This window comes from Morone saxatilis, unplaced genomic scaffold (genome assembly GCF_004916995.1).
Source record: "Morone saxatilis isolate NCDOM2014 unplaced genomic scaffold, NCSU_SB_2.0 Contig11, whole genome shotgun sequence".
Lineage (NCBI taxonomy): Eukaryota > Metazoa > Chordata > Actinopteri > Moronidae > Morone > Morone saxatilis.
Window position 1 is genome coordinate 21,141,457 of NW_023339663.1, and position 19,210 is coordinate 21,160,666.

The following is a 19,210-nucleotide window of genomic DNA, read 5'->3' on the forward strand; positions in this document are numbered from 1 at the left end:
TCTATTTTTGTAAAGAACCCCCCCCCCCCCCCCACCCCTCATCTCCCCTTTGATGGGGAAAATTTGAGAGACATCAGTAAGGGCTAGAGAGGAGGGATCCCTCTTCCATACAGTAGATGTCATATGTACAGACTACATCAGCAAAAAATAACATACAAATTTTCATGACAAAAATACAGATCTAGAAATGTATAGCTTTGTATTGCTACAATAAACACTGGCAGAGAGTATGTGACTCCAGGCCTGGTGTAATGTATGCAGAGATTTGAGCTCCTGCAGCTTTGACATCAGGTCAGGCTTGGATATAATGTAAGAGCAAGTAAAACCCTTGTCGGATGACTGATGGCCAGGAGCCAGCACTTTACTTTGAGCAAGTCCTCACTGGCAGGCAACATGCAGGCTTTAATCCACATGCATTGCCCAGAGCTGAAGGTTTTCATTGCCATGGTTGGCGCACAACTATAGCTGGATCAACTCACTCTTGGCCCAATGTAAAGCAAGTGACAGGCGTGCTGTCAGTCCATTACCAGATACAAGGCATCCCCTTATCAGCCATGGACCTGCGTGGTTTGGGCTGCAAGTAGGAGAAGAAAACGAAGGATAAGACTGGTAAAAGTAAAAACTAAAAAAAAAAAAGGGGAGTGAAGGGAGTCAAGGATACAAGATTTCTTCTCTTCAAATAAGTGTCACATTTTGCCTGTGGTTGTAGTATAGAAAATTGGTATAGAGCTTAAAGCTGCTACCCCTCTGGGGTCCTATTGTGTCCACCCAACAGTGAATGAAGAACGGCATGCAGAACCCAGGGGAGAGAAGAAGCTAGGGCAAACAGTCCACAGCCATTACTGACAGCCCCCTGGTTTCTCTGCCAGCCATGCCCCTGTGAGCTCACCTTTTACAGCTACTTTATAGGGCATATTAAAGCTTATTGTAAAGCACACAGGATTTAATATAATTCCAGAGATATGTAGTCCAAATAAAGCAGATGACTTCCTCCTCTCAAATCCCCCTCTCCCTGACTTCATTCACTTATCTTCCATCCCATCCTCCTTCATTATCTTTCTCCTCAGGCTGTGTCTGTTTAGTTTGGGGAATATTTGATTGGCAGGTTATAACCCGCAGTAGGGCTGACATTGAGAAAAGACTTATCTGTGAGGAGCATTACTTCTTATAGTAATTCCATAGAATAACCAGATGAATTCAGGGAAAGTGAGTGGACACACATGTAGATGCTGATATACACAGGAATAGGGTCATGCATGTCGACAGCCACATGTGTGGTTGTGAAATCAGAATACTATTTCACTTTTAACATGGAGAGAAGGAAATGGTGTAAATATCAAGCATCCGCACAGAAGAATAGGACACAATTTGATGTATTTTTTAAAGACCAACGGTAGGAAAGACAGCTGAGATGGAATGACTTTCAGCTAAGGTCATGCGCCAGACCTGTAACCATGTCATCACCACATGTCAACTACAAGTACACCCACTACAACACCAACAGCTTTTATATGGAGATGTAAAGCAGGATTAGTCGAAGGAAAGGGAATGCGGTCAATATAATGCTTTTAGCGTGAGAGGTTGAAATTGAACCATCCAATATCCAAAGATAAATAAACTAGCATCAAACCTAATGCACGTAACACTTTTACCTACACAGAGGACAAGATTTACAGTACAATACAGGGAAGACAATTGTAGAAATGTCAGGATAATGTTAAACTGGATGCTCATGATACAGTGATAAAGATACAAGACATCATTGGGATCCAGTGAAGGAAGGGCACCACGTTGAAATGTCATGTTATAAATAAATAAACGCCTTTTTTATTTTGTACAAAAATAACTACTTTTGTGGGGGCGTTCCTGCTCCTGGAGTTTCAAACCTGATCTTTGTTTTATGTTTTGTGGCTAACTGGATAGGACAGCCTCCATTTTCCACAACCACATCAAAGAATGATTTGCAAATACTTGCCAGCCCAGGAGGTCTTCTGCTGTATGCTTTGAACTGACAGAGAGCACATACAGTTCAGCTGTGAAACAAGCAGAGCTGATGCTGAAGGTGGAGACTGTAGTAGTGTAGTAGCAGAAGCGGGAAGAGGCAGAATGAATGGGCTGAATCAAGAGCTTCGTACAGTTATTTCCCCACAGGCAGTGAGCTCTACCTCAAGAGCCCAGCCCTCACCTGACTCTCTGCGCTCCACTCGTCTGCCTCTACGGTAAAATATGAGGCATGCTGAAGTAGCAGAGACCACTCAGCTGCTGGAGGATGGAAATACAGTGTACACACTAACAATACACATTTAGACAGATGCATCAGGCGAGTACAGTAAAGTATGAGAGTGCATGCATGCGTGTTTGTATTTGTCCTTCTGCGTGGGGGTTTGATATTGTGTGGGTTTGTGCATATGTGTCCCCTGTCAGTCCTCTGCAGAGGAGCCTCGCCTGCTGATTAACAGTGATGAGTGGCTGAAGATAGTGAGCCCGACCCCTCTGTCGCTCAGCGAGGGCTTTTATCTGACTCTTCAGGGGATTCTGCCATGTGATGCCGCCTCAGTGCTCCTGTCTTAACTCTGCGCCCTCATCTCACCCTCTTATCTCCATCACCTCCCTCTCTGTCTTTTTTCTTTCAGTCAGCCTGTCTGTCTGTCTCCCCTGTGCACACATACACCCACCCAACCCACCATGTACGCTTACACACACACACACACACACACACACACACACACACTACATACACAGGCATTTACAGACTGACAATAAGCCGATATGCATTTTTTGTACACGCACACACATATCTCTCACACCTTTTGTATTTGATGACATTAGGATTTCGTTTTTCGAGAAAAAAATCAGTCTGATGAAGACATTGTTTTTTTGGGGGTTTTTTTACTTATATTTTTCCTTTCCACTGCTGGAGAAGGTAATACAATGAATATATAGGATGCCATACATTTGCACAATTCTACAGCCAAGGCAGGTATGAGGTCAGAGCAGCACGAGGTCCAGCACTCAGGCAGCAGTCTCTGTTAATGGGAGTGGCACCAGGTTACTATGCTTCTTTTCTGGAATCATTGTGAAGGATCACACTGCCCCCATGTGGTATGTAAAAGAACGACGTCTTTAAATATGACTGATTATTACCCAAAGGCTATGCTGGAGTGAAAAGGGTGGGACACAGAGCATCTGAGGGCCTTTTACCTGGATGATGTGTGTGCCCAAAGGGAAGCTGGGAGGCCCATTATTACTATGCAGGATTTATTTAACTGTAGCCTGGGCCCTTAGAGACGTCATATTTTGTGTGTAAGCAATTATCCTGAAGTGTAACTGGGGCAGTCACTTTAACAAAGTAACTCCATTCAGTTTCTCCTATTCCTGTGATTTCATACACTGTATAAAAGTGTGCAACTTCAATAATTATCTTCTAAGAAAATATCCCTTTTAGTCTAACACTTTCTGATGAGTAACAGTTCTTGCCTCAGTTAACACAGAAAGGCTCTACAAATCACAGAATTGAACTAATTACTTAGATCATTTTGAGCATTATGTTTATTCACCTTCCTTGCTAATAAGTCTGTTTCTTAAAATATTAAACTGTTGCATTAAATGGTATTGAAGATACATATAAATGTAAACAAAATACTAAAAATCTAACATAAAGAAATAATCATCTGCAGGGCTCTTCTTGAATTCCCTTCCCACAGTTAGGAGGGTGATGCAAATTTGAATCTGTGAATGCAAACAAGCACAGCACGATATATCATACACTGAGATATAATATAAAGGTCGTAATGACTGGAATATGACAAGAAATATCCCAAGAAGCCCAGCTCACTGGCATCTTAAATGTCATTTTTGGGAATGTAAATGCCAGGAAAAACAGTCACACAGGGAGTTAAATTGATAAATCTTTGAAGCTATAAGTTATGGAAAAATAAAATTAAAGTGAGATGCAAGTTAGGCCGAAGAAGGCACAGAATGGGCGAAATTCTAAATATCACACTGAGCCGTACTTTCACCTTTCTTTGATGTTTATTTACAGAAGAGTAGTTTCCACAGACATCTTAGAGTAGCTGTGAGTTCTGACATTTTCACATATGGTAACACAGTGGAAATATTTCTACAAACCACAAGTACTGCCTATCCTGTGACAATTCCTCTGAACAAGCAATGATTCTATCACAAATCATGGCTACGGTCACCATGACTAACACTGAGTAATCCATCGGTCATTTTACAGACTAAGAAAATTGCACTTCTAGAAATGTAAAGATCCAAAGTTGCTCCTGGCCCAAAAACAAGTGCTAATCTTATAAGTGCTCTGACAATTTGCTCCTACAGTAGCGTCTTTTGACATGGATGAGGTCTTGTTCAGCACACAATGATTGCAAACGTGTCTGAGTAGCTACAGAGCGTCGCTGGTGGCACATGACTACAGAGTCCGAGTCTGTGCTTACACATTCTGAGAAGCACAGCTGAGCTGGTACACACAAAACTAGGGAAGAATACGTAGAAAAAAATGCACAACAATGTGACATCACTGGACGAAGCAGCTCACCACAAAGCACCAGAATGTACAGAGAAGAGCCAGAGACAGAAATACACTGAATGATTTGTACAAAACAAAATATCATCTATGCATAAGTGTTTCCTTGATTTACTTGCAAAAGGACAAAATGAGGCTTTGTTTGACAACAAATGACATGTATCTGAGCTGGATATGCTGGCATGATCCTCTACTATTTTTATGCAACCTGAGAAGAGAAGAGACAATTATTTTGAAATGGCTGTCTGTACTGAGAGGTATGACCTGCCCGGGGAGGATTTCCCTTTAGCCCTCTCCCTGCCTATTACTTCAGTTACCTGGGTTGTGTTAAAGTGGTACTCTGCTGAAAAGTGACTCTTATTTTACTGTTATTCATCAGAAGCAGACACATCTTTGCTTTTTTCTCCATTTCTCTTTGAAGCAAGAGTGCCATTTTGGTGAACCCATACTTCAAACTCTTTAAAAAGGCAGGTAAAAACTACTGTTGAAGAATAACAATGTAAAAGTCAATTTAGATGACTTCCACTGACCCCTCCTCCCCTCGTTTGTTTACCCCCTCACCACTAGACTAGACCATCCAGGCCACTGTAATGAGTAAAAACTCCCACTGAGGTAAAACAAAACAGTCAATCCCATCCTCTACATAAAAAAACTTGGCTCACAAAAAACAGGATGCGTACCTATATATGTATATGTCCTAATTGATACAAAATGTGCAGTATCAAGAAACTGATCAGAATCAAATAAACAAGTTACCAACATGAGGTATACTGTTTAACTAAACCCTTACAGAGGAGGATGAAATAAACAAAATTATCAAAGTAATGAGCGTATGTAATTTTCCTCCAAACAAATCTTAATGTTCTAGCCAACGAAAAGATGAAGAAAGGGGAACAAAAGGTTACATGTATTGAAAAGATAGCGGTTAAAACAGTTAATAGAGCTTCTATAAGGAGAGCATGAGCAGGATCATTTATGCTGGAGGCAGGATTTATGCAAACCCCCTTTTCAGATCATCTGTGTCAGCACCACACACACCATAATAATCCATTACTGCATCAAGACTTAAAACACAGGCAAAACAGCGTGATTGAACTGAAATATTTGCATGTGGGGGGGGGGGTTACTAAGTACTGTGTTACTAAAATCCATCTAAACTGTGCCATTTCAATGTCTAGCTGAAATGTTACATTAGATTTTGGCAGCTGCAGTATCACTTACTCCACTTCCTGCATCACAGATGTGATAGTGTCTTTGCTAAACCGAATACCCTCCCAAAATTGCAACTCACTGGCACAAATCAATTCATTTCCAAATGTGTTAAATGTCCATCAGAACAAATTGGTGCAGTGATGTAGACAATTTACTTCCTGGGCAGAAAAGCACCACAGCAATTTATGTTAGTCTACTTGATTGCCAAATGGCTGTGGTTTGCCGGCAGTGACAACAGACTTTTCTTTTTCACACGGAAGGGTGAACAGCTGTTTGTTTCATAATAAAAATAACCATGTTGGGTGACAGACAACTTCACTTTATACTCCTAAGATATAAACAATCACAAGGAAATGTTTGGAAAGTCAATTTTGTCTCCATGACAACTTATTTGAAACACTATCTTACAGGCCCTGATTCAGTGACCTCCATCCACTTGTCATAGTCCAAGCTGTTTTGCAAACTCTGCAGCTTAGGCTTCAGTATCTGCACTTGGTGAAGTGAATGGTGGCACTGAACCCAGGTCTGGATGAAACCTATCAGAGCAACAGAAACACAGTCTGGGGTTCTTAGCACGTCTCTTCTTAAGGTAGCATGGCTAATCATGGCTGACCTGGACTGAGAGAGGTATGTTCACGATATCAAACTGGAATGCTTTTGAGAATATTATGCTTCTTTCTGGACTAAGGACATTAGTGGCTTTTAAGGATGATGAAAAACAGTATTGATATAAACAGTATCAGTAAAGAACCTGGATAAAAAATGTACACGCTTACACATACTTTTGGTGGTTTGCTTTAGCTCACTGCATATAAAGGGCAAATGATCATCAAACCACAGGGCAAAAAGCTGCGGCTGCACAGCTCTCTATACATCTAAATTATCACCCAAAATGATGTCACAGGAGGTGTTTTACTTTTAACAGCTGATGGAAACCTCCTCCAACATCACTAGCTGCAGTGTGGCCAGGAATAAAACATGGTTACCACTTTAAATTGGTGAGCTGAGAGGTGCAGCAGCACATTCCTGCCATAGGTAAGTTTGCTGTTGAATTGCTCTTTATGTACCATTTAAATGTGGTTTGCCACAGTACAGTGAGTGCCATGCATTTTAGGTCTGATAAAAAGGTATTTCATAAAAATTGATGTTGCAGACAGGTGGTAAAATCTAAATTCTCCTGATGTGGCAAACCTCCACTGCCCCCCCCAAAAAAAAAGACCTTCCAATCAGTGTCTGACCCAGGTTTGCAAAGAACACATTCACTTCTGTCCCTATATGACTGCTATTGCAGTAAAGTACATACATGGCAAGGCTAAAAAAATAAGTCTCTCTGAGGTAACAACCATGCATTTTGTTCAGGAAATCAAAGAACAATATAGGTTTTAGAGAAAACACAATTATAAACAACCATTTACATTTCTGTTGCTGATGTGATTGAGTTGAGCTGGTGAGATTTTGACACTTGCATGGACATGGGTAGAAACAAGGATAGAATGGGTTTGTGCAGCAGTGAAAAAGAGGTGTCCTTTTCACTGCTGGATGACTAAAAGAAAGCCACCTGAGAGAAGATGAGACATCACACAACAGGGCTGGACCCAATGCTCTGCTTAATTCTGTCAATCTTTGAAGTGGATATTATTATGTTATTGTTTATTATTATTATCATTATTACTAATGGATCCCAACATTGGCAAACTTGCCATTGTCTCAGAATCACACAGATACCTGTAGTTTATATCGCACTCATCCATCCCTCGCCCTTTCAAAATGAAATGAGTTTTGTGATAAGTAAAAAAGTCCTTAAAATAGTCTTTTTGATGTGAAGCACCTAAAGGAACCAGCCTGTAACTTACTCACAAACTAACTCTATCTTGTGAATAAAGACATGTCCATTATCAGAACAGAAGTGTAGCAAAAGCCACATGTTACTCAGACAGCAAAATAACTAATAAGCTAGGAAAGCTTCATCTATTTAGGACTTTCCGGCTCTCCGTTCCTTTAATGGTCAGCACTGTAAAGATGTATATCATCAACATCCAACATCAGTCACACACTGAAACAGAACCTGTAAAAAAAGGGAACACATGTAGCAGTAACACTCATTGCCTGCAGGTGGCACAAGTTTTCGGTAGGCGCTTTCCTAGTTTATAGTTAGTTTGACTGGAATCAGGTTCAAAACTGCAATTGGATTAAATTGGCTGGACCTAGTTTAAGGTGCTTCATATCAAAGACACTGGGTGTTTTTGCCTTCTGTGAGGATTAAGCAGTAATATACAAATGAATGACACAATCTTTCAGAGATCAGAGAGGAAGCTGCAATGTACTATAGCAACATTCATTTCTTTGAAGTAACACAAGAATGTACAGTCAGTGTTGGACGATTATTTCTGCAAATACCAAAGGCTGTAAAATCAGACAAGTTAAGAAAGAGATCATAAAAAGGTGCTAGTTACATAAAACTAATAAAACCACACTGGAAACCATCCTGAAAAGAAATGAGGTAGTGTTGTTGATAAGTAGTAGGGATGCACCAGTTCCCCTTTTCCACTGCCAAAACCAATACTGACTCACTCAGCTTCACATATCAGTCAATTATGCAAAAGCATTCTGATCAAATACATAAAGAATACGTTGAACAGTTTAGGGTCAATGTAAAAAAATTAGAGCACATTTATTTATTTTTTCCCATCAGAATCCTTTCCTATCTGATAAATTCAGACATTTCTAATCATCTTATGTTGGTTTCTGGTACTGTAGCATAGTTAAACATAGTGGAAGTTTTCTCATACAGCTGGAATCAGATAGGCTTGTAGAGTCAAGTTGAATTTCCCTCAAATTAAAAACATGGCAATCACATAAAAAAAATATATTATACTGAGTTTAAAATGACAACTAATGGCACAGGCTTACATTGGTGCACCCCTAAACGGGAGCCAAACCAGAAGAGTGGTCTACAGATGAGTTGTGTCTCTAGTTCTCCCACCAACAAAATTTAACCAATACCAACATTAACATGTAAATACTTAGTTTCCAAAATGAGATATCCACCATCTAAATTACAGCAAAACCACTTTTTACTTTTCAACTGAGAGACCCTGGTTTAAAAAAATCACACCACATGGATATATGGCATTTTAGAAAAGAATACTTCATATGTACCAAATCTGTGTCCTCCTTATCTTTTTACATTTTGAGTGTTTTTTCCTTCATGGTGACATCTGTTTTGTATTTGTACTGAATATAATCATCTATACTGTAGAAATATACAGAGGTTATAAATGCACCTACAATAATTAGGCACCTGAGACCCCCACACTTCAGTCAGGAAATGTGTGTGCGTAAATGTGTGTTTATGGGTGACCGTGGAATCAGCTGTACTTTAGCTTTCTGTGTGTGTTTCAGTGTGTGTGTATGTGTGTGTGTGTGTGGACCCTGAGACAGCAGGAGGCTGGAGAGAGACACAGGTGTTCTGCACTCTCAGAGTGTGCAGATACTCTTTAAGGCTTACTCCTCAGTGCCACTCAGTGAAGTAGCATCCACACGACAAAGCCCATGGAGACCTACTGAGCTGCGCCTCCGATCCTCTCATCCACAAAGATAGCCTGTCTCACTCGCTCACAGAACATTCCAGGCTTTCTCATTCCTGAGTGGAACAGAGCCATGTGCGACACAGTGGGAATAGCCTCCTTCAATCCACTTCCATCTTCTTGGTTAAATTGAATCTTTCTTTCCTAAAGGTCAGGATAGAAACCCAGAGGAAAATATGGTTGCAATGCTAGAGAATGAATACCCATATACAATACTCTACCACTAAAAATATACTGTATATACACACGTATGAAATGGATTCAAAGTACATAGTACACCTATAAAAACTTTGTAAGGAAGAGAAAGGAATCCAATAATGAGGTGCATAAAAATAATCCTTGGGATTTTTCCTGGGTACGTAAAAGAAAGAAAATCAGTCGGATGTCTATATGTGTGTGTAAGGATCAATGCCCTACATGCAGAGGCTACGGGCACAGGTAACTGTGTGCTGCTGAGGTAGAGTGGACAAGGCCGGAGCTGACAAAGGGGGCAGGGGACAACCCTGCAGAGATGGCCTTTCCTGGTGCCGAAGGGCAATGTCTGGATTCCCCATTCTCCAGATGCTCTGACCTCAGCACAGAACGCACCGTCTTTGGGGAGTGGAAGCCATTGGTTAGCCCCATGTCCTGCTGTGGCTCTAAGTCTGCGTTTGGCTTGTCTCCCATGCATTCTAGCTCCCAATTGTGATTGGCCACCAACTTTATCGAGGGAAGACTCAAGGGGCTTTGAGCCAGTGATAGTTTTTCTAGAGTGTCCTCCTCTCCTGGTGGGCTTAGCTGGCTCATAGGGGAATATCTGTCCTCTGATAATGAGGGTCCTCTGGTGGAGTTAGAATCCTTCTCCCTTTCGCTGCCCTCCTCCTCTTTCTCCTTCCCGGGGTCTGACAGCTCTGAGTGAACAATGACTTCTGCCTCGACCTGGTTACTGCACAGGGATGTACACAGACGATCTTCTAAGTCCTGCAACAAAACAATATCACCTTTAGTTAACGTTCTATTAGTTTATCTACCCAAGTAACTCAAACATTTGGTTATGTATATGTACAGTGGGCAGTCTAAAATAGCAAAGTACACATCCACACAGCATGATGAACACATATCAGCAATGATCACAATTATTAGTACATCTTCCCCAATATCATGGTATACAGTAACTAAGGGGGGCGGAGTTTAGCAAACATGAGAAAAGCCATCTGACCCAGTGATGTTGAAGTTAGTTGCTTATCGGACACAGGTTGATAGCTAAAATAGATGAGTTATTGAATTCAGTACGTTAATTTACCGTGCCGTTATCAGTTATTAGCATGTTGAGAGCTCCATTAATGAGTGTTGGAGAGTCTTCTGTTATGGTGTCTCTGTATCTAGTGATTCTGTTGGCCCAGTTATGACTCACAGATCCATTCCAAGCAGCCTGCAAGAATAACAACATAGTGGATGCACCAAAATTACTATTATCCCTCTATCAACATGTGAAAAAATAATAGAGCGTCCAAGGCACATCTGGGAAAGAGCTCCCCACATGCAGGTTTTGACCTTGGATTCAGGTGCAGGGGCATCATCCCCCTCCCCTGGATTAGCACTTGCCATCAGGCTCTGCTCCTCCGAGGCCTCTTCTAGCGGCTGACCAGACTCTTGGCTGGCTGGAGGCATCAGTGTCTCCAGCTCGTGGCTATCACTGCACTCTGGCACGTTGGAGGGAACCGGGCTGCTTCCTCTCCTGTACTGAGGGGTCACAGCTGTCTCCAGGACCCCAGACACCTCCCTATTTGGAGCAGAGATGAGAGGGATACTATAGGAGTTGGGCACTATGGAAGACTGAACATTATTATACAGTTACCTGGGTTGATTTAGCTCGCTTCTTGTTTGTAAGACAACCAAGTAAGCTCCAAGTAAGTAGAAGAAGTCAGATGTGCATTACCTACTGTACGAGTACTGGCACTCTAGAGTTAACTTACCTAGATTTGCCATTGCGAAAGCTGAAACACATGCAGAGGAGGATGCATATCAGTCCCAGGCACACGCCGACAATGATGCCTATCACAGAATGGATGTCCAGCTCTGTAAAAATACCAGATAACATGGAAAAAGAGAAAAAATTTAAGAACTAACCAACATTAAACATGGCAGAAATGTTGCCATCCCCATGAATATATGCCACATTGGTTTTCATAGTTCATCTATTGCCAGTATATATTTTTGCCTCATATCTACAACTCCGTCTTAAAAAATAAAAGCATTATAATAACACATCAGGTTTGAAATACTATTTGGCTCAGGCCTGTATAAAGAGACTCTGTGGGAATGTATTGATTCCTTCATTTAAGACAAAGTAACAGTAGTGATGAGATATGAGGCAACATTCAACTAGGGAGAGCAGACCTTCATTGATATTCATTTATGCTGGATATATTTGGCAGGCTGGACATACAGAGGAGAGGAAACAGATGGCAGGAGCTCTCACCCACCCACCAGCCACCCAGTCCCATTCACACTGCATACTGGCACATTATTGCAGCTTATGTGAACAAAATAAACCTGTTACTCTGTCTTTTTATTAAGCATTTGTGTAAAAACAAAAAACAAAAACAAAACTGCATTCTCACAGCTTATTGCATCTGGAAGTTTAATGATTAATCACTTCCCACCAATTATGCACTTAGGCAGGTAAAGGGGAAAAAGTACTGGGAATATATTTGTTTTAGGTTGGTGGATGACTATTTTCATTGTTGGACTGCCTTAATGAACAATGGGTTTGACGGGCATGTTGGATGATAATTCACAGGGGTGTTAATAGCTCTGTATTTATGACTCCCTCTGTTTAAAGACAAAGGGGGAATTTGATAATTACAGGTAAAGCTAAAATGCTGACTGATGGAATTCAAAGTGTATAATGAGATTGCAAACTTAAATACAAAGTGACATGAGAGTAAAGAAAGTGCTTCTCTCAGCAATTCTGCTGCGTACAGAGAGCAGTAATTCAAAGCTCTCCCCTGGGGGTCGCTGATGAGGCCGCCCCTTTAATGTCCACACTATAGAGAATATTATCCTCAAAATGCACCAGAATAGGAAAAGCGAAAGAACAGCGTCCTACTGAGCTACACTTTCCCTGCTGGCAGGGACAAATTACACACTTTAATAGGGAAGGCTATGTGTGTGTTTGTGTGTGTGTGTCTGTGTGAAAATGTGTTTAGGTGTGCTGATGTGTGTGACTGCAGTGCATGCGCTTGTGTGTTTCTACATATGGAAGCAAAAATGTCCGTAATCTTTTGAGAATGACTGAACAGCTAAAATATTGTGACATTTAACCACTACTGAATATTGAATGCTGAATTATTTGACTTTTAAAACCAATCTGTCTGAATGTAAGTGGTTTGAATTATCCTCTTTGAAATATCCTAAATCTTTACTTCTATTTTTAATAAAGCTGAGTAATTGACAAACCTTTCAACAGTAACAGTTGCATATTAACCTCTCTGCTACTACTATTACCACAACCTTGCTACAAGTGCTCTAAAAATGAATTATTTATTTTCTTATTATAATTGACACCTATGTATGTGCGACACTTACCATATTTTGGAAGGGGGGTGTGAACATCCTTTACAGGTGAATAAGGCCCCTGCCCCACCTCAGTAGATGCACCCAACTTAAAAAAGTAACGTGTGCCACTGGACAAACCTTGGACCTCCACACTGGTAATACTCCCTGAGGAAGGCAGAGAGACTCAATGAAAAACACTGTGCAGGCCCTTTTTAATCACAGTTTCCCTCGAGCCAGAAATTTTACTAAATATCTTGAAAAAAGGATTATAAAGATAAAGGGGTACGCTGAACTTGAACTAAATAAATTAAATGTTTTCAGCGCAGTGAGGAGGTCATGCCAGACAGCACCCACCATCCTGAGAGAGGTTTTCCCACAGGTGCTCTGGCTGGCTGAGGTTGCCACTGTACAAGATCCTGTAGCTGATGATGATACCGTTAGGCTCCAGTGGAGGGCGCCAGCTCACCAGCACAGTGGAGGAGTCCAGAGCGCTCAGCTGCAGCTCCTCTGGAGGTGTGGAGGGCCCTGAAGGAGAGAGGAGGACTGGGTCAGTAATTAGAGCCCAGAAATGAGGCCTCACAGCTGCGGAATGTATATTGTCTTGGTAGGGGATTTGACATGTTGTGTGAAGACCATCTGCGTCCTCGTGTCCGCGCCACCTGGGTACAGGAGAGAGGGGACAAGCAGGGCAATGGGGGAATGGGCTGGGCCTCAGGTGATGATACATGGCAGCGGAGAGCAAGACAGCGTGACTGGTGGTAATGTCTTTAAAAGCAGCCCACTCTCCACTCACCACCCTTATTTGGCTGACAGACAAGAGCTGCTGGCCAACGTGAGAGCCACTGCTACACCTGGGTATTTCATTACGGCCAGTTATCAGCCATCAATGCCAACTAGTAATTCCCATGTCCACTGGCCACTGGCCAGCCAACACACTGATCCACACATGAGTGAGTATGCACCCACTTGCATACACAGGCACATTTTACAGCGTTTGCAGGCTCTTGCACTTCAAGAACAAGATTAAATCAATTATTTATTGACAAGAGGTAATATATTTTTTTTAAATGGGTGACATAGAGCTGACCAACCGTAAATCTAACAGGATAAAGTTCTCTTATAACTGTATTTTGGGCTGAGTGAAATTGAAATGAGCAGTACCCTAAAATTTAAGTTTTAACTTTTTCTTTAACCTTTGTTAATACAGAAATTGTTCACTGACCCTGCATCCTCCTCTTCCTCTTCCAGAAAAAACATATATTCCCACACTTTTACACATATCTACAGCTTGTGCTGCAGCTGCCCAGTATAACTACACTCCTCTATTTTTGGCATATTGTAGTTCCCCTTGAGCTTTTTAGGTTAAGTGACTTGCTCAAGGGCACTGCAAAGGTTGTAAAGCAAAGGAGCATTTTCATTCATCAATATCAATTGAGTTAAAAAGTACTTGACGTGCACAAAAAACTACAGGGAACTCTTCAGGGACTTAACTGACTGCACTGATAGGAGCACAGTAGAGACTCACGGTCAGACAGAGTAGACTCCTCCACTGTGCCGCTGAAGGGTCCCACCTCGTCCACTCCATTAGACTGCACCGCCAGCTCATAGCGGGTGAAGGGCTTCAACGCCCCGAGCAGTATCTCCTGAGCAGAGCTGCAACACACAAACACAGGGTAAGTCCTGAGTGTGTGGTGTTTGTTTTCTATTCTGTGCTGACAGAAAAAAGATTACTTTGCTTAATTTAGCTGGACCACTCAAGGGGATAATATATTACCTTTATATTATTAACTCTTATTACCTGCCTTCTGCTTGACCAATTGCTTACTGTTGCTTGCAAGTATGCACCTCTTTAGCCCAACAACTCCATATTTGAGTCAATTCTTGATATCATAAATATGATAGACCAAGAAAGGAGAGGACAGGAGTAGTAGTTAAGTCAATGCAAGGACATTATGTGCTTTTTTATTGTATAGATGATGGTTAACTCAGAGCTACTTAAAATAATATAGAAATCACACAAGAGAAATGCATCGGTTTGATTGGTGTTTAACCAAAAAAAACAATTTTTTATGTAGAAAAATGCAGAGGCAAGTCGCTCTTAGAGGCGTCACAGTGTGTCACCTAAAAGCAAGGTTGTTCTGGCACTACTAGGCAGAGAAAGCAGACAAGGTATACTAAAAGCCTTTATTTAATGGAGGAATGTAATGACTTCAAACACAAACTAATTTAGACCTCTCAGGGTCTTTCCTTAGAGAAAAACTAAATAAAAAAAGACATTTAACATACAATTTTTTGCATGCTTCAGGAATTTCTTTCTTTTTGGTGACCAATTTCTACAAATAATATCATGCTAATTCTAAAGGTGTTCATTTCATCACAGTTTAGGTTTAGTTACACTGAACACTGTTAAAATGGGCTTTGGGATGTAATCTTAAACTATAGTGATACAGTTTCAGATATCCAGGGCCAGTATATCTTAAACATTACAGACATGATTTCTGACCTGGTGTGATAGGAGACCAGGGAGGCATTGGTGGTTCCTGCTGGGCTGCAGCGTACTGTGTAGTTGATGATCCGTACGTTGCTGAAGCGTGGTTTCTCCCAGCGCAGCCAGATGGAGGTGGAGCTATTGGCCATGGCTTGGATGCTGCTTGGGGGCAAAGGAAGGGGCATGGGCAGTAACACTGCTTTAACACACACACACACACACACACACACACACACAGACATACAAACATTATTTTATTATATCAAGACATTCATTCATTACATGAACTAAATTTAAACTAAAAACTAAAAAAACGATTCTGTGTAATTACAAAATGAACTAAAATAAAATGAAAGTATACAGGAAATGTCTTTGGGTTTAGTCTTTGTCAGTTTGTTCAAATTTGTCCATGTTTGTGAACCGCAGAAAGAGAAGCTGATCTGCATGGAGATCCTAATAAAATCCTCATTCTAACACAACAAGGATGAGGAGGCACTGGGGCATCTGTTCATTGAGACTGGGACTGTGAGTCGAGGTGTTTGTAATACCTATTCTGAACTTCTTAAGTCTTGACAAATACCCCCCAAAAAAAGAACTAATACTGAAACTAATAAAAACTAAACTAAAACTAAACATTTTTAAACAATATAAACTAATCTGAAACGAGGAAACCCAATCTCGAAACTAACTCACACTAAACTAAAAATTACAAAATAAAAATAAAAACTAATGAAAAATAGAAAAATATAATATATACATGCACACATAGAAAGAGAAAACTTACTTTTGTCGTGGGCCTTGTCTGTCCTTCCCTTCCACACAACAGCTGCTCCGTCTATCTGCTTGTTGAATGCCCAAACCCTCACCTCATACTGCCGGTCAGGGACTGCCGGTCAGGGACACACAAACAAACAGTGAGTAAAAACCCAGGCAGCCTCTCACAAAACATTTAAGTATTGCTATTAGGGCCTAGATGTAGTCTAATTACAGTTAATCCATGTATTGTCCCTCTAGATGCCGTACCTGTATCCTGAAAACCACAAATGGCAACTGTGCTACAACCTGCATTCAAATGCTTTAACCTGCAAGACAGCTTTTGAGTGAAAAGCTAAACATTATTTTTCATGGGTGGTATCTGTGTATTTCTGTTCCTTATTTTTCCAAAGTATATGGGCTTGTGAACAATATTGTCCAAAAGCTGAGTATACTAGAAGTCGAAAATAGCGTACTTAATTTTATCAAACATTTTTCTAAAGCAAAGTGGGACCTCATTTGATTCAATATTTAAGTAGCTAAATGCAAGGTTAGAAAAATACACTGAATGCACATTCCATTTGAAGAGGCTTCTCTCAACAACTTACCCAGCCCGGTGAGGAGATGATACCTGGCCTTCTTACGAAGCCTGATGGTGTGGGTCTGTGTTGTCCTTTCTCCAGCGGCTGATTTGTCAGTTTCAACCTCTCGACAGGAGAGCTTGTACCCAGAGACCAGCGTGTGATTGGGTGAGGGATGCCACGTCACATTGAGTGTGTTCACTCTGGCTCTGACTTTCAGCTCAGTAGGGGCGAATATCACTGAAACCAAAAAAGGAATTGTGAGGCAGTTGGATTCCATCTTGCCAGGCTTCAATCTATGTGCTTGTGTCTAATCACAGTGGTTCACACCACTCAGCATCCCACAAGAAACTACTGGCAGCTACGGCATGAGCTACAGGTGTGGTGTGACGACGTGTGTGAGTAGTGACTGCTGGAAAACAACAATGCTAAAGAGGTTAGCGTAGATGCTGGCAGTATTTCTTAACTGAAAGAAGAGCAAAGAACGCAACTGCAAGCTTTTCTGGATGGAAAAGATGTCACTATTCCCCCACCTCATACAAGCAAGTAGTTATATATACCACCCCCATTTGTCTGGACTGCACAAAAAGGAGATTTCTCAGAGAAAAGTAAGAGAGGAAGTTGAAATAATAATAATGGTAAGAGCTGTAAATATGTGTCTGTTACTTGATTCCAGCTATCAGTTTTAGTTTACTAACTAAGAACTAAGTAGCATAGCCCTGATCGATCCAAAGTTGTTGCGGACAGTATGAATTCAGACTTTTTACAAATGATAATTATCATTTGTATGATAATTTTTTCATTATTATTTTAAATTGAATTTGTTGAACAAATTGAACAAATAAACAAAGTGAAAACATTCATTCGTGGAGAAAAAATCATCTTTAAAACTGAACAAAAGCACAAACAACTCTCAACCATTCTTCTTTCCTTCCCTAAGAGCACTGGTTTGTCAACCCCGAAAGCCTTCCAACACACACCGCAGTTCACAGCGCTTTCATTCACAGCTGTCAAATAACTCCAAATGATACTTTGATTTCTTTATGCCATGAGTGTCTGTGTCAGTCAGGGTGCCTGTGTGAATGCACTGCACACAAACAATACGGCAACAGCAGTGGAGAAGAAAGGAGTATGTTTACACAGACCTCCTCCTCTGTGATGAAATACAAATGGGTACAACATATAAGAGAGAAACTGATCCCTTTATGGTATCAAACCTACTGACACTGGAATTGATCTTCAAAAATGAGACGTAGTATCTGAAGTATCAATATTTTGGGATAGATCGGCCTACCTCTAATTTTCACAACAGACACTTATGAGAAAACAACCTAATTATTCTCTTGATACTGTTATTTCAGAATTCAGCGTGGCTCATTCATTAGGAGGTTCCACAATATTTCACAGATCACTTCACATTATATATTACCATTAGCTTATTGTATGTAATATGCCTACAAAGTGTCTTAGTGAGATGTTACATTGCCTGTATAGATTATAACTCTCAAAATTCCATGTAATTCCAAAAATGTCACAGCAAGACTAGTGGGAACCCTTGCTAAAGCAAAATGATTAACGTTTAAAGAGAGCCAGGTCTTCCTCACCCATGCTGTGGTCACTGTGGTTGTAGTGGGCTAATGTTTGGTGCTGGGCCCACTCAGAAGGAACCCCAAAACCAACGGCCGTTGCCGCTGCAATCCTCAGTCGGTAGGCCTGGTTGGGCTGCAGCTCTCTTAGTGTGAATTGAGTCTCATTACCCCCCACTTCAACTGAGAACACACTTTCCACTGTGGAAACACACAATACGCACACACTCACAAATCTATATATAAAGGGCAAAAAAGACAAACGGTTTCTTCAGTTCATGTTTCATTCAGAGTGAACTTTATCTTCTGGTACATTCTGGAGAGCTGGGTATTCAGGAAAAAAGATTTTGGAGAACACTTGCATTGTCTCAATATTCTTAAGCCTATCATATACATGTCTGACCTTCTGCACTCATTCCATCAGTCATTATGAAATATTTTTCAGAGACAGAACAGAAACACAATTTCATAAAGTAGACTGTCAAAACTTATCCTTGTCTATGAATAACTCATATGAAATCAACGTATATGAAACCAAAATGGGTAAATCTCGTGAATTATACTGAGTGTGCTTTCACTGGAGTTTAAGGACAACTTGTTGACCAGTAGGGGTCACCCACCCTGATCCAGGGTGCTGTACTCAATGCGGTAGCGAGTGACAGCTCCTCGACTGTGCTGAGAGGACAATGGATGCCACATCAGCTTGATGTCAGTGGGGGAGGTGCTGGCTATAGACAGCTGGGGAGGTGCACTCGGCACTGCAGGAAGAGAATAAAAGGACATGCTGAACTGTATTTAAACCTTTAAAAGTGTTCACCAAATAAGTGTCCTTTAATTTTCTTAAAGAATTGCCCAAGGACTGATGGATCATAAATGTGGTGATTCTAAAAAAAATTTAACATTCAATTCAATTCAAT

The 19,210-nt window shown here is 40.9% G+C and overlaps 1 protein-coding gene across 1 annotated transcript in view; it reads right to left on the reverse strand.

Annotated features, from left to right (window-relative positions):
* Positions 1-4,024: 4,024 nt before the first annotated feature.
* The window catches only part of igdcc4 (immunoglobulin superfamily, DCC subclass, member 4), a gene marked incomplete in the record, with an annotated part of 47,773 nt that continues 32,587 nt past the window's right edge, over positions 4,025-19,210 (reverse strand). Inside the window, 12 exon segments of the mRNA XM_035682544.1 lie at positions 4,025-10,305; positions 10,628-10,756; positions 10,879-11,107; positions 11,301-11,403; positions 12,916-13,050; positions 13,240-13,410; positions 14,411-14,538; positions 15,389-15,572; positions 16,158-16,259; positions 16,735-16,947; positions 18,312-18,494; positions 18,914-19,051. Of these exon segments, the coding sequence (XP_035538437.1) occupies positions 9,772-10,305; positions 10,628-10,756; positions 10,879-11,107; positions 11,301-11,403; positions 12,916-13,050; positions 13,240-13,410; positions 14,411-14,538; positions 15,389-15,572; positions 16,158-16,259; positions 16,735-16,947; positions 18,312-18,494; positions 18,914-19,051 (2,249 nt within the window).